General features: G+C 36.2%; 1 protein-coding gene across 2 annotated transcripts in view; it reads left to right on the top strand.

The window, feature by feature from the left end:
- NBAS (NBAS subunit of NRZ tethering complex) overlaps positions 1-14847 on the top strand; it is a gene marked incomplete at its 5' end in the record, with an annotated part of 190930 nt that overhangs the window by 148121 nt on the left and 27962 nt on the right. For both annotated transcript variants that reach the window (XM_082757307.1, XM_082757308.1), the window contains one exon: positions 11983-12122. In XM_082757307.1, the coding sequence (XP_082613433.1) occupies positions 11983-12122 (140 nt within the window). The remainder of the gene's footprint in view (positions 1-11982; positions 12123-14847) is intronic.

The following is a 14847-nucleotide window of genomic DNA, read 5'->3' as shown; positions in this document are numbered from 1 at the left end:
TTCAAAAGTAAAAGTTGTCTTTGCCCTTCCAAAAAAACAGGAAGTAACTATAGTACAAAGTCTGGAAGCTCAGTGAGGAAGCTGACGTGGTGTATGTCAGTGCATCACATTAGTCATTTGGCAGTATTCCTTCTTCTAGGAAGTCTTTTGAATTTAATTCTAAAACCGTGTGAATATTTATATTATACAAAGCGTGGTGCTGTATAGTTTTTCTTTAAACTGTGTTTCTTAACTGCCTTTAACTCTGTATGTGGCAGTATTGTGCTAGGACATGGAGCAAAAGGTACTATATCAAATTATTGCCTAAAGTTTTGATAAATACTGGGGAAAGAACTTCATGAATATATGAGGTTTAAGATGAGAACTATAAAATATATCAACAAGAAAACTTTAACCTCATTATCTGCAAATAATTTGGAATTGTTTATACATATTTTAATACATAGTTGTTTATCACCTGTGAGTTTTACTACAAAAGCAAATATTGGCTTAGCAAATGTGATCAAGATTGACTGATCCTTTCTCTCCCAAAGTCAGATTTCTGCTCAGTTTAAGATGGAATTCTGCGTTATGAAAATAGTTGGGTTCAAACGTCTTCTTACTGTGAATCTTTTCTATTCTTGAGGTCTCTGAGCATTGCATTTCTGCTGATTTGTCTCCAATTCTACTGTTAGAGAAGAAAAGTTAAGTACTTTGGTCCTTATAGAATAAGAAGTGAAGGATGTGGAAATACAAAGCAGGTGTAGATTAAAAGGTATCTAATTTCAACTCCATTTTGCTTTTCAGTTCAGGTAAAGAGAATTAAAAGATCTGGGGTTTGTTTCATTCCGTTGCCAATAGTTACTAATAGGTGAGGGACCACAGTGTTAGAAATCATGGCCATTTCAATGCTAACTTATTATTTAGAGTTCAATAGCACTGAGTTTTGTTATATATGAAAGAAGTCAATAGAACAGAACGGATGAAATGTCTCAAACAGTTTAGAACAAACAAGTATGAAAATTAACAAAAATAAAAGAATAAAAAGAGGAAACCCGAGACGTTCTTATTTCATGTGCACAGTGAATAGAGAGAAAGGGTAGCAGAGGTGATTATGTTACTAATGGAAGTATTAAGACTCTTCCTTTAAGAAGAACTACCCATTGTTTTATTCACAGAATAAGAGTTTTTTACACAGTTACAAAATTAATGATGTATGGAAAGGTTGTACCTTTGCTTTCTTTGTAACATCTCAGGATTTTACTTCTATTCAGCTATCTTGTGAGAGTACACAGTTCATGTAATGAAAATGGTAGGCTTACCTGAGTCCCTGTCTTCCCTCAATTTCACTTGGAAACTGCAGATGAAATATTTTTGGCCCTGTGTGTTTTCATAACAAAGATTTTAATTGATATGTGAGTACGTAAAGATGTTAGTGCTGGTTCATATCAAAGTCCAATCTAGCCCAATATTCTGTGTCTAACAGTGGTCAAAAAATGGGTGTGGAAGGAAAAAATAAGAAAAGGAGTATGTATGAAACTTACCCAATCATTGTCCTCATCTCTGGGAAGTCAGAATCACAGAATGTTTTGGGTTGGAAGGGACCTTAAAGACCATGTAATTCCAACCAGAATTAATTCCAATTAAATTCCAACCCGACCAGAGGCCGGGACACCTCCCACTAGACCGAGTTGCTCACAGCCGCATTCAACCTGGCCTTAAACAAGTCACAGTCAAAGGAATTTAATTAGGAGTAGGAAGTGGAAGCAGTTCTATGTGTCAACAACCTCTAAATTCCACAAGCTCTAATTACCACAAAGACCTAGGAAGTAGAATCTTAAAGTGAAATTAGGAAGAGCTACATTTTGAGCAGTAGGTGGGAATAATTTACCAGGAAGATACGAATCTTGTGTTTATATGTTAACTTAAAGTTGTAAACAAGTCAACAATTTTTAACTTGTTTACTTAAGTAGAAGAGCAAGTCTATCAGGAACCATTCTAGTTCAAACAGAAGCTAATGTTTTACTGCAAAATTATTGGATGAAATTGTGCATAATTAGTGTGTTGTGCATAACTTCTCCTCCTAGGAGTCTCTGAATTGTAGTGCATGTCTTGCAAAACAGATAACTAATTAACTCTTTTTTTTTTTTAAACTCTTTGTGTAAGTGTGGGTGAGATCTGTTCATAACCTGCCTTTAATCAGGTACCTCAAACTATTCATGCACAGCTCTGCTCTCCTGCTTGCTCTTGACTTCTGTTGGTGTGTGCACGTGCACACTTGGCCATATACAGGAAGCTGAATAATTGTGGATTATTCTTTTTCACCTCTTAGTACTTATTCTAGCCTGACTCTGCTGTGTCTCTGAAGATTTCACTCTCAATCACAACCTAAAAGAATTCTTTTTAGAACCACCCAGGTTTAGAAGTAATGGAATGCTGATAGTGTACTGGCGACAATATCACTTGTGGTTTTGCCCTTGAAAGCATTTAATGCTGCTCTGGTACATGAAGGTTTTTAATAAGATGTTTCAATATGTGCTTTTGTTTTTGCCATTATTTACAAGTATGTAACGTGTCTAGCATCAAGGTTGATGGGATGTCTAGCATCTTGAAACAGTCTGAAGAGAGTGAAATGAAAAATAGTGTTTAAAAGCCCCTCATCTTATCTTTGCAGGGTCAGTAGCTGTACAGTTTCAGGAAGAGAACATGTCTGCCCTTTTTTTTTTTTATATATAGCTGAGGACTTTTAACATTTGTGTTCATAGTCTTATATGAATATATATGAATTATATGTTATATCTCTTAAATATCTTAATTTGTAATATTATGTCCTTTGTAACAAGCTTTTAACTTTGCAGCCCTGATGATTTACCTGTTTAGATTATATTGTCTTTAAAGTAAGACTTCTATTTTTGTGCTGTCAACTGTATACAGATGCCAATTACAGAATTCAAGTCATTATTAATCCTTTCAGTTATTGCTTATAAATCATATTAAGAAGCCTTAGCATCAGAATTCCTTGTCTTGAATCCAAGTAAAATCCTTCATGTCAGATCTGCCTATTATTTTAAAATGTAATGTAGATAAAGTCTCTACCACTGGAGCCTGTGGTGGGGTGAATAAATAAAAACTTAATGCATTTACAAGGGAGTCCAAACAAATTGAGAATGTATTGTAGCAGTAAGGGGCTACTCAAATGCCTGTTTATTGTTTCTATTTTTGATGCCTTATTAATTCAAACTTACACTGCGGTGATGAACGTGAACATATTTTGAGATGCTTACATTTACAGTCTGGCATATGTAACAAAATGAATTTTATAATCATGTAAAGCAATAGGCTGTTGGTTGCAGCTCTTGGAAACCACAAATATCTCTGCCTTTAATACCAGGAATTGGTTTTAAGCATGAGTGTAACTTTTTTCAAGCAGTAGCAAACAGTTACAATGAAGGAAAATATTTTTTTTTCCTGATTTTTATGACCCATATTCTTTGGTTAGAAACACCCTTATCAATTATTTCCTTAGAACATTAGTACTGAACAAAATCTGTTGATGAAAACTATGGCTCTGCCATGCTTAGAGAGTAAAATATATAATATGCTGAACAGATTTGGTTGGGCAGAGGCAGGTAGGGGTGTGTTTGCTTCAGTTTTTCTGCTCACCACTCTCACATGTAAGCAGACAACATTTTGTTTTTATCTCAGGGGAAGGAGGAGACTGGATTCACTGATTCTTTTTCTGTATCTTTCTATTATTACTTCTGCTTGTTTAAAACACTCTCTAGGTCATCAGCCAAATTGGTTGGTGTCAGATTCTCAAATGAAATGCTTTATCACTTAAACTATATTACAATTCTATCAGATGTCCTCCTAATGTAGGAAAACATTATATAGGGGATAGTTATGCCTCTGGGACACAATTTAGATATAGTGATATATCACTGTTTCTGTAAATACTGATTTAAACTAACTTCAAGAGTGAGATAATGTACTGAACCGAACACATGGTTCAGTTATTGAGTTACTCAGTTACAAACACAAAAATTACCTTTACCAGTCATATATGATGTCCCACAGTTTTATTTAACCTTATTATTCTTCAAGTTTACTTAACCTTATTATTCTTAAACATCTTTGTTTGTTTGTTTTTACAAAATACCAATTTTCAAAAGCTGGTAGAACACAAGTTTGAGGGAACTCTTCATATTTGGACTCTTTCATGTGTGTTGCACTTGGGTCTCTAGAAAGCAGTAACAAATCCATAGAGTAAGATGATAAGTCAAAACTTAGTGCGCTCAAAGTGGGTAAAAGTTTCAACATTTTGGACAGCTAATACATTTAATCTATAAGGGAAGAGAACTATATATAAATCTTTGAAAAATTTTATTGTCAGGCAGAATACTTTGATGTTTTATTAGAGGAGGGATTGTAAATGCATTAAGGTGGTGGTTGTTTTTTTTTTTTTTTTTCCCATACTGGATATGAAGAATGTGCATTCCAGGATTGTTCAGAATGCCTGAAGTAAGATAAAGGGTATGTTTGTGCCCAGATAATGTACTGTTGAAGAGATTACAAGTACCTCAACCAACTGCCAGACTCCTTTTATTTTTTTATACTTCAGCAGTAAAAGCACTCATACCCCTATACTTCATATTTGTTATATAAAACAAAATGTTTTTAAAAGCTTGTAGGAAACTTCTTTGATATAATGCCCTTGTAATAAAGTGATGCGAGAACTAAGGTATTGTGGCCGATTGCTTGATAAATAACTGGACTCCAGAAAATAAATAAATAAATCATAAAGTGTTTTGGTCTTCTTCATGTTTGCAGGTTATATCAAGTTCAGTGTAAGACTTTCCCCGTAGGAAAATGGATGATTGAAGAAGATACACTCTGTTAAATCTCATGAATCTGCTATTAACAAGCAGACTGTAGCTACATGAGGAAAAAAATAGTGCTTTTGACAACTGAAGTCATGTAATTCAAAAAGGTATATTGTGTGGCTGTGCTCAGAGACACCAAAAATATTAGAATCATAGAACAGTTTGGGTTGGAAGGCACCTGATCATCTAGGTCCACCCCTGCCACGGGCAAGGACACCTTCTACTAGGCCAGGTTGCTCAAAGCAACCTGTCCAACCTGGCCTTGAATACCTCCAGGGATGGAGCATCATTTGGGCAACCTGTGCCAGTGCCACACCACCCTCATAGTAAAGAATTTCTTTCTATTTTTTCCTTATATCTAATCTAAATCTACTAAAAAAAGTTTTAAAATGTTACCTGTTGTCATACTGCTATACTTCCTGAGACAGAGTCCCTCCTCATCTTTCTTGTAGGCCCCCTTCTTTAGGCACTGGAAAGCTGCTATAAGGTCTCCCCAGAGCCTTCTCTTCTTCAGGCTGAGTAAACCAAACTCCTTGTCCTGGTTTCAGTTAGAACAGAGTTAATTTTCTTCCTAGTAGCTGGTAGAATGCTATATTTTGGCTTAGGCTGAGAAGAGTGCTGATAACACCCCGATGTTTTATTTGTTGCAGAGCAGTGCTTATACTAAGCCAAGGACATCTCAGCTTCTTGCTCTGTCCTGTCAACGGGCAGGCTGGGGGTGCAGTAAGAGCTGGGAGGGGACAGACCCAGGACAGGTGACCCAAACTAGCCAAAGGGGTATTCCATACCATCTGACGTCATGCTAAACAATATATAGGGGTGGCTAGCCGGGGGGAGGGGGCCGGACTGCTCGGGGTTAGGCTGGCATCGGTTAGCGGGTGGTGAGCAATTGCATCATGCATCACTTGTTTGTACACATTATTATTATTATTATTATTATTATATTAATAATAATCATTATTATTATTTTCCTGTCTTATTAAACTGTCTTTATCTCATCTCACAGGCTTCACTTTCCATTTCTCTCCCCCATCCCAGAGAGAGAGGGGGGAGGGTGAGCGAACAGCTGCGTGGTGTTTAGCTGCCAGCCGGGTTAAACCACGACACTCCCTCAGCCTGTCTTCATAGGAGGGGTGCTCCAGTCCTCTGACCATCCTCGTGGCCCTCCTCTGGACTCGTTCTAATAGATCCATGTCCTCCATGTGCTGGGGGCCCCAGAGCTGAACTCAGTGCTCCTGGTGGAGTCTCACGAGAGCAGAGCAGAGGGGGAGAGTCACCTCCCTTGCCCTGCTGGCCATGCTGCTTTTGATGCAGCCCAGGATAGGGCTGACTTTCTAGGCTGCAAGCACCCATTGCTGACTTAAGTTCAGTTTTCCATCCACCAACATCTGCAGGTATAATGTAGAATGAGGTTTGTGTGTGTAAATCTACCCTGACACACAGAAAGACACTGAATTTAAGATGACATCAAATTAGGTTTAGGATCCGGAAGAAAGAATTTTGGAGATCTGCTTTTCTAACAAGCTTTTTCCAGTTACTCCCTGCATTTACGACAGAAACTTGTTTAGTAAAACAAAGGTTTTACTAAGGATTTATCATCCATGAAAGAGACGTCCTATAAAAACATTAAAAGGTTAAACAAATCATTTTCTCTGGATATTTATTCAAGTTTTTTTTCTTTTTTTTATATCTACTGTTAAAAATTTAACCCCCAAGTCCTTCTCCGCAAGGTTGCTCACTATCCACTTGTCACCCAGCCTGTATTTCTCTTTGTGATTGCCCCAACCCATCTGTGGGACCTTGCACTTGGCCTTGTTGAACTGCATGAGGTTTGCACACCTTTCGAACCTATCTCTGTGGATGGCAGCCCTTCCCTCCAGCTTGTCGACTGCACCACTCAGCTTGGTGTCATCAGTAAACTTGCAGAGGGTGCACTCAGTCCCACTGCCCATGTCACCATCAAAGATGTACCTCAGATCAAAAGGCCTGACTTTTGTCTTCTGGCATGCTATGGCTGCTAAAGGCTGTAGCTAAACATTGTGCCCCTAATATAATATATAATATTATATTTATATAAACATATTTATATAATAATATAAATATGTTTCAGTAAGTAAATATATTTGATAAAAATGGAGTGATTTTTGCTTTTTTTATTAAGCAGAGATAATCTGGGATGAGTCACAATTCCTTTATGGGCCATCATAACTTCTGCCAATTAATTACAGGAGAAACCGAGAAAAAGAGGTAAAAGCGAAGAGCTCAGAAGGAGAACATAAGATTGAAAGTATTTGATTCAGACAGCTTGTGGGATGTAGTGCAGTTTTCAACAATGGCTGCATAAGCTGTGTCATTTGTGTAGCACGTATTTTTCTTTTTTAATATTCTTTTAAAGAACATTAGCATTATGCAAATGCTTGTGTTTTCTTGATTTTAAGCGTATGTAGTCTCTTGTTGACCATTAAATTGTGTGTTTTAACAATTTAACATAAGGTCAGATTTTATTTAATTTGTATTTCTTTTTATAATCTATCACAAGTATCATTTCTAAAATTAATTCCCCTAATTGTCTTTCCCATTGTGGTGTATACTTGTGCAGCCTTTTATTTTAATGTGAGGCATAAAGTCATCTGCCTTCTACTGCCAAAGAGAAGGCACAAAACTAGGGGAAGTTGAGACAGAATTGGGCATATCTGTTCTTAAAACTGAAAGTCCTGCTTTCCTTTTCCGTTTTTGCTTTTTCATAGGCCTTTCAGATCATCTGAAGTTCAAGTGTACTCCTTGCTAGTTTGCTGTAGGCCTCATTAACCTGGTTAGTGACAGATTCTTCTTTTCAGACCCTTCTGCTACCAGGGGTCTGAGCAGTTTGTGGCAGGTTATCTGTGCATAGCCTTGAATGTTTTAGAGGGATGTTTCTGTTTTTAATTAAGAATTAAAAAAGGGGGGGGAGGGTGCGCATGAGGAATTTATAGTATCGTATTACCTACCACGGTTTTAAAGGTGACCATGCTACTAGAAATGCAGCGCCTTCTTGCATTGCATCCTTTAGAGTCAGCTGAATCGATCATTCAGAGTCACTACAAAGAGTGTGTTCAGTTAAAATGGAATTTTTAATGTCTCTGCTCTTTTGCTGTGGTACTACAACAAGGTGACAGGCTTAACTGTAACCTTGGTGACTTCATCTCAGCTAGCTTTTGGTTCTTATAAAATGAAATGTCTACCTTTTAACACAGACCATGCCCTGTTTCTGTTGCATATGACTGCTTCCTCTCCATGCTCTCTCTTAGCCTTGGAAAGAGAAGAGAATACAGAGGAAAACCAATGCTCCTAGTATAAATGTATACACGTGTATATTTTTATACAGCTATGTTTATTTTTAAGCATATTAATATTATATATTAATATAACAAAATTAATTATTAAGTCAGTTCAATCCCTTGCTTCAAGATCATGCTTTATTGTAGTAAGGAGCTATCAGTTTGTGGGTTTTTTTTTGGTGGTTTGAGTTTAACTTTTATTTTTAGAGAACTGTAAGGAAAGAATTAGAGATAGGATAAGTTATCATGTCAAAGTGGAAAGCTGTGTGGAAACTATTTAGAGCAACTACCTTGATTTACTACATAGTAGATAGTATACCTTACAGGTCTTTAACTTAAAATGGACTCTTCTCTTTTAGAAGAATAACAATGTATTGAAAATAAGTTTTTAAATGTTTTATTGTTATCTGTGTTTCTGTTACTCGGTGTTCATCTGCTTAGGATTTTTCTAGGCATGCTAGTGGGCAAACCATATATAGATTTCAATCCCCTTGATTGTAAAGACGTACACACCAGTTAAATACAGCTGCTTCCCAGAAGGTACAATTTTAGACATTGTGCAATCTTGTTGAAACCAGTGGGACTACTTATCAACATGTGATGTGAAGTGTGTACACAACCCTTGCGGAATCAGCATGTATTTGATGATGTTTTCAACTCAGGAATGCTTTAGAAAATATTCCTGATACAGTTGACTGTGACCATTGTCAGAAATGCTCGTGCATTCTTGCTGCTAAAATGTAGATTTTAGACCTTTGAATCTCAGCTTTTCTTTTCCAAAAAGAAGTTTTAATAACCGTGTTGTCAAAGAAATGAAGTAATGCTTAAAACTTCCTTGAAACACAGGTGTCTGTAGAATACAGAGTGGTGCATCTATATTCTCTATAATAAGATGATGTAAATCAGGGAAAAAAGATGAGGTATAAAAAGATGAAAGAGTGGGAAGTTTAAGGTAGGATAAAGCTAGTCTTTTTGGGGGTGGGGGAAGGTAAATATACTTGTCATCTTCCCTTCAACACTTACGTATTTTCCATTTTTACTCCTTCATTAATCTTCCATTTCCTCAGTGCTACATTTTAGATCCCCACATTCAGCCTTAAAAGTACACATGCTTGCTGCTGCCTCTGTTGCTACCTTTTAATCTCACCTAGTTCACAATAAATTGAAGCAATGTGCATTAAAAATACCATATGAAAAGTGAATTTTGAATAGTTCTTTCTTAAAGACTATAAATAACACTGTGGAACATTCACTTTATTTTTACTACTTGTAGTGTGAAATGCAGGCGATTGTAAAGAGGCCATTGTAGAAAGAAATGTTTCAGAAATACACAGCATGTTTAAGAATATAAAGTTAATTCTCCTTGATCACATTAATGTGTTTTGTTAAAAGCAATTATGTTGCAAGGATCCAGCTGTCCAAAACAGTACCTTATAATGTTAGATTAATTAGCATCATAAAAATGTAAACCAGTCTTTAAAGATACATTATTATGTCATGTTACTGAAATTCAGTTCATGTTGAATATGATATCTGATCTATTATCATCTACTCTTTACTGCCAAGAACTCAATTTCTGTGGCAGCTCTTCTCATCTTTTAATACTAATGGTATTAAACACTCATGTGCCGTTTCTCGCCCTTCTTATGTCTATCATTAGAAAGAGTTAAACATTCAGTCTGTTTTGAATTAACATGCTGTTCGTGCAAATATCCTAGAATGTACTTAATGGGCCATCCGTAATGCTAGCTGTTTGGTCTAAAAACTTAGAACTAGTTGTCTGAGAAAGGAGTCTGGGGACAGATGAAGTCATCTAAATGCTAGAGTTGCTAGATTGCTAAATATTTTTGATCCCTAAAGGGACATAAGACATCCTAACCTTTTACCTTTTCCTGTTCTTCTCCCTTCTCTTTTCATCCGTATGATTTAAATAGTGAAGATAATCATATTTCATCTCAGCAAGTATAGGTGGAATTTAGGGATATTACAAGTGGGTAATTGATATCTGCTGTGTGACATTGCAGTACAGGGAAGTATTTTAAATGGAGAGACCTCAGAAAGGTTGTTTCTCTATCTAAAATGATCTAGTATGCGGTATTTTCAGATATACCCTGGAGAAAGAAGTAAACTTTTCAACACTAAATATTTTAAAGTCACAAATTACGTAGGCAACTCAATAAATGCATCAGTAATCTGTTTTCCACCCTCTTTTGAAAAACTTGTCCTTGATGTATCAGAGTCACTCTGAGAAGATGGGAATACAATCTTTAATCTTTTAAAGTAGCTGTAGAACTAAGGAAAACTTAGTCTGTGTTTGAAGTCTTAGAACTACTTGGGCTTAAACAAAAATGTTAACTTTTAATGCTGTGTATCTTCAGCTGAATTATAAGATGTAACTGAAGTGTTTGATATCCCAGAAGTTTTCAAAGTTTGGAGGAAAAATTTAGTGTTGGAATGTGTTAATAACAGAAATGAAGCTACCTTGTTATTGTAACAAATTATTTTTAAACTACAAGAACTTTTGTGTGTCAGGCAGACAAGGAATAGCTATTTCGTTTGTGAAAGCCCTCCTAGTGTGATACCCAAACTTTTAAACAGAAGCTGCTTCTCATTTAGCAGCAAGCTGGTTTTCATTTATAGCAACCTTCCTTGAATAGTCAGACTTCACACTTTTTTACCATTCAAACTGCAGGCAGTAATTATCTGTAATAGAACCTGTCATCAGCTGAAGTGTATTCAAGTTCTTAACAGCAGCTGTGTGTTTTGAACTTAGATGGACACTTTTCCTGAGACAGAGTTATCTGCTGATAGGGTTTTTCTTTTTCATAAGCTCAAATACCTATACAGAGAAACACTGTAATGCTTGTCAGCAAATGTTCTTCATTGAGTAAATGAATTAAAATTAACTTCCAGTACTTTTTCCTCTGGGAGAAAAGATTAGATGATAAAAATTCAGGTAAAACTATTGAATTCTCAGAGGTAAGTGAGAGTAATATGTATTACAGAACTAATACATACATAAAGTTGGAGAGCAACTTTTTGCTCAGTCAGATAATAGGATCATATCATAGAATGTCTTAGGTTGGAATGGACCTCAAAGATCACCCAGTTCCAACCCCCCTGCCGTGGGCAGGGACGTCACCCACTAGATCTGGTTGCTCAGGGCCTCATCTAATCTGGTCTTGAACACCTTCAGGGATATAATGGCAGGACAAGGAGGAATGATTTTAAACTAAAAGAGGAGAGATTTAGATGTTAGCAGGAAATTCTTGACTCAGAGAGTGGTGAGGCACTGGAACAGGTTGCCCAGAGAAACTGTGGATGCTCCATCCCTAGAGTGGTTGAGGCCAGTTTGGATGAGTCCATGGGCAACCTTTTACCTTAAGGTCCCTTCCAACCCAAGCTGTTCTAAGATTGGTACTATACATGCCCATTGTTTAAAAGTATATATATATGTGTGTATATATATATATGTGTGTATATATATATATATATATATATATGGAGAAAAGAAAATGTAAAGATTTTTTGGATGTATGAAGAATATAGATGTAAGACTCCACTAATCAATTAATGTACTTTTGTGGAGGTATATCATTTTGGGAACATACACCTAAGTCATTTCCCATTGTTTGTGTGCTTTCCTGTTTTATTTGCATGTAATTGAAAATGAGCGGTAAGAAAATGGCTTTCAGGGAAAATTACATTGGCTGTGTTTCTGCGTTGTTTTACAACAGTGATGTCCTTTACAGATAGCTTGTTGCTTTAAATTCATAATTTTAAAATGTTTGTTTTTCTTTCAGGTAGAGATAACAGATATTGAAAATGAAGAAAAAAGGTACAATCTGTTCTTGGGACTTCTGGAATCTAGTCACAGCCTGTCTGAGTTTCAGCACTTGGTTTTACTCCTTCAAGCATGGCCACCTATGGAAATGAGCAACAGGTGAGCATTTCTTCAAGCAAAAAAAGTTTTATTGATTGATCATATCACATAACTTTCAGTCAGTGAGTTCAAACATGGTTAAGAGGAGTATGACTTTTCAGAAAGATCATTTGGGGAAAATAAATGGCTTATTAAAAGTAGAATTGAATCAGTTTCTTTTAGAAAGTATATAGTATGCCTCACGCAGAAGACAGAACAATTTTATTGTCTGAATTATTGCACAGGAGGTTTTTCCAAGTACTTGAATTTAGAGTTACATATTTTACTCTCACTTTTGCCAGTATGTAGAAAATCCAATAGGAAGTTCTGACTTGTTTTTTTTTTTTTTTTTTTTTTTTTTTTTAAATAATTCTACTTCAAGTTATGCTTTACAGAAATGTCTTTGAAAGCTAATGTTCATATGCGGCAGACAAGCTGCAGAAGGTCTGTGCAGTTAATGGTACCAAGCAATGGTGCTTTTATTTTCTCGATCCAATGCCTCTCATTTCTGTTTCTAGATGAAATATCTGAAAGCAAAGAATTTATACTATGGCAGGACATATCCACAAGATTCTAGCCCAACAATTTAAAATGAAAATAATTGTTTAAAATTTCAGCATGGCACCCATCAGAATGGGTATTTATTGAAACTGTTTACTGAAAATTTTGATTTGGGACATCTTGACTACAATTTTATTTATTGTTTCTTTTGTTTTTGGCTGTGACTTCCTGAACATGCTTAAAGGTAACAATTTCAGTTGTTCCATTCTGTAACAGACTCTTGATTTCTAAGATAAAAGGATTCATACAATCTTACATTAAGGCAAAAGTCACACATCCTTCAAGGAGAGCAGTAATATTAGTACACTTTCTGGCTAGCCAGTGCAATGTAGCATAGTTAGGTTAGAGATATTAAATTATACTTTCTTTGGATTGCTTTGATGGCATTGATTGCAACCTGTTTGAATTTGAGGACTACACTCCCCAAAGTGTTTATGTACATTGATTAGCCAGAGAAGTTCGGGTCTACCTTTTTATGAACAATAATTCTTTTTTTTTTGTACTTGTAGAGAACCAGTCCATTAGAATCTAATCTGTAAAGATTATTCACCTTCAAGCCTGCATTTTGTTTGCTATTTCTGAATGAAAATTAATCTAAATCCTATATGACATTTTTATGAACTAAATATTTTCTTCAGTGCATTGTGAATTACAAAGATTGCTGCATGATCTGTCACAAATATATATTCCAATTTTCCTTTTTAGTTTTAATTGTATCTGAAAAATTTGATGCCTTCCGGTGTGTGGGGAACTGTCAGACTTTGTTCAAGGTAGTGTTTAGGTTTACAAAAAACAAACAAACAAACAAAAATAAAACAAAACAAAAAAACATAACTTACGGAGCACAGAGGAGAGTGAAATATTGCTGCAAAACAATCAGCAAAAATTTTTCTCCTTGGGCTGAACAGACAGTCTGAAGATTTTGTGAAAGCAGAACATTTATAAATAGACAGTTCTTGTTTACTGTTCTGTGATAGAAAAAAAAAAACATAAAAATTATTTAATTTTATCTCCCACTTGGTGTTATTTCTTCAGACTCTTTGTCAAGTGAAAAAGAGAAAACAAAATAATGATTAAATGTTATTTGTATTCACAACTAACAGTGGATTAAATTTCAGAGGTAGGATGCATCTTAGTTTCGAGATATGGGTAGCCTGAAAATTTGTACAAAATACTTTGAACACCCATAGTGTAAGTCATTTAGGATCTAAAGCAGTGTAGCTACTAGACATATGCATAATCACAATTCTAACATAAAGAAATCAATGTAGCTAAGATAAGGGGCAAGAGAACTTCTATTATCTGCCTTGACTATGCTCATGTCAGTTTTGTACTGGGAAGCCCACAACTAAGTGCAGCACTCCAGATTTGTCTCACTTAATGCCAAGTGGAGAGGAAGGAACACTTTCCTTGACCTAATGGCAATGCTTATGCAGTTCAGGATGCTGGTGGCCTTCTTTGATATGAGGGTATATTTCTGGCTTATTGTCACCTTGCCCACCAGGGCCCTCAAGTCTTTTTCTGCTCAACTGTTCCAGCTGGTTGGCCCAGCCTGTACTTCTGGTTATTCCTCCCCAGGTACTAGACTTTGGATTTCCCTTTGCTGGGCAGAGATAAGCCACAGAAAACTCGTTACTCCTCTTAAGGCCCATCGGAATGGCAGTACAACCAACCTGTGTATCGCCCACTATTTTCTAGTTTAGTATCATCTGCAAACTTTCAGAGGGTTCACTGTCTTATCATCATCCTGGTCTTCAATGAAGAAGTTAGAGTATTGGCCCCAATACCAACCACAGGGGTGCACCACTGTTCACTGGTTTCCAACAGGACTTTGTGCCACTGATAACAATCCTTTGATCCTGGATTATCAAAACCAGTTTTGAGTCTACTTCTCTGTCCACTTATCTAGCCCACCCTTCATCAGTTTGTCAGTCAGGGTATTATGAGCATTGAAAGTATTGTTGAATGAAGGTATGTAACATCAACTATCATCCAGTCATTTCATTGTAGAAGGTTATCAGGCATGATTTCCACATTTTAAATCCATGTTGACTAATCTCAGTCACCTGCTTGCCTTCATATTCTTGGAAATACTTCTAGGAAGATTCGCTTCATCTCTTTACCGGAGATCGAGGAGAGACTGACTGGCCTGTGTCTTAGCATAAAGTCTTAAGGAACAAACTGA

This window comes from Aythya marila, assembly GCF_965140915.1.
Source record: "Aythya marila genome assembly, chromosome: 3".
NCBI lineage: Eukaryota > Metazoa > Chordata > Aves > Anseriformes > Anatidae > Aythya > Aythya marila.
Note: the sequence above shows the minus strand (reverse complement) of the source record. Positions and strands in the feature narration are given on the sequence as shown.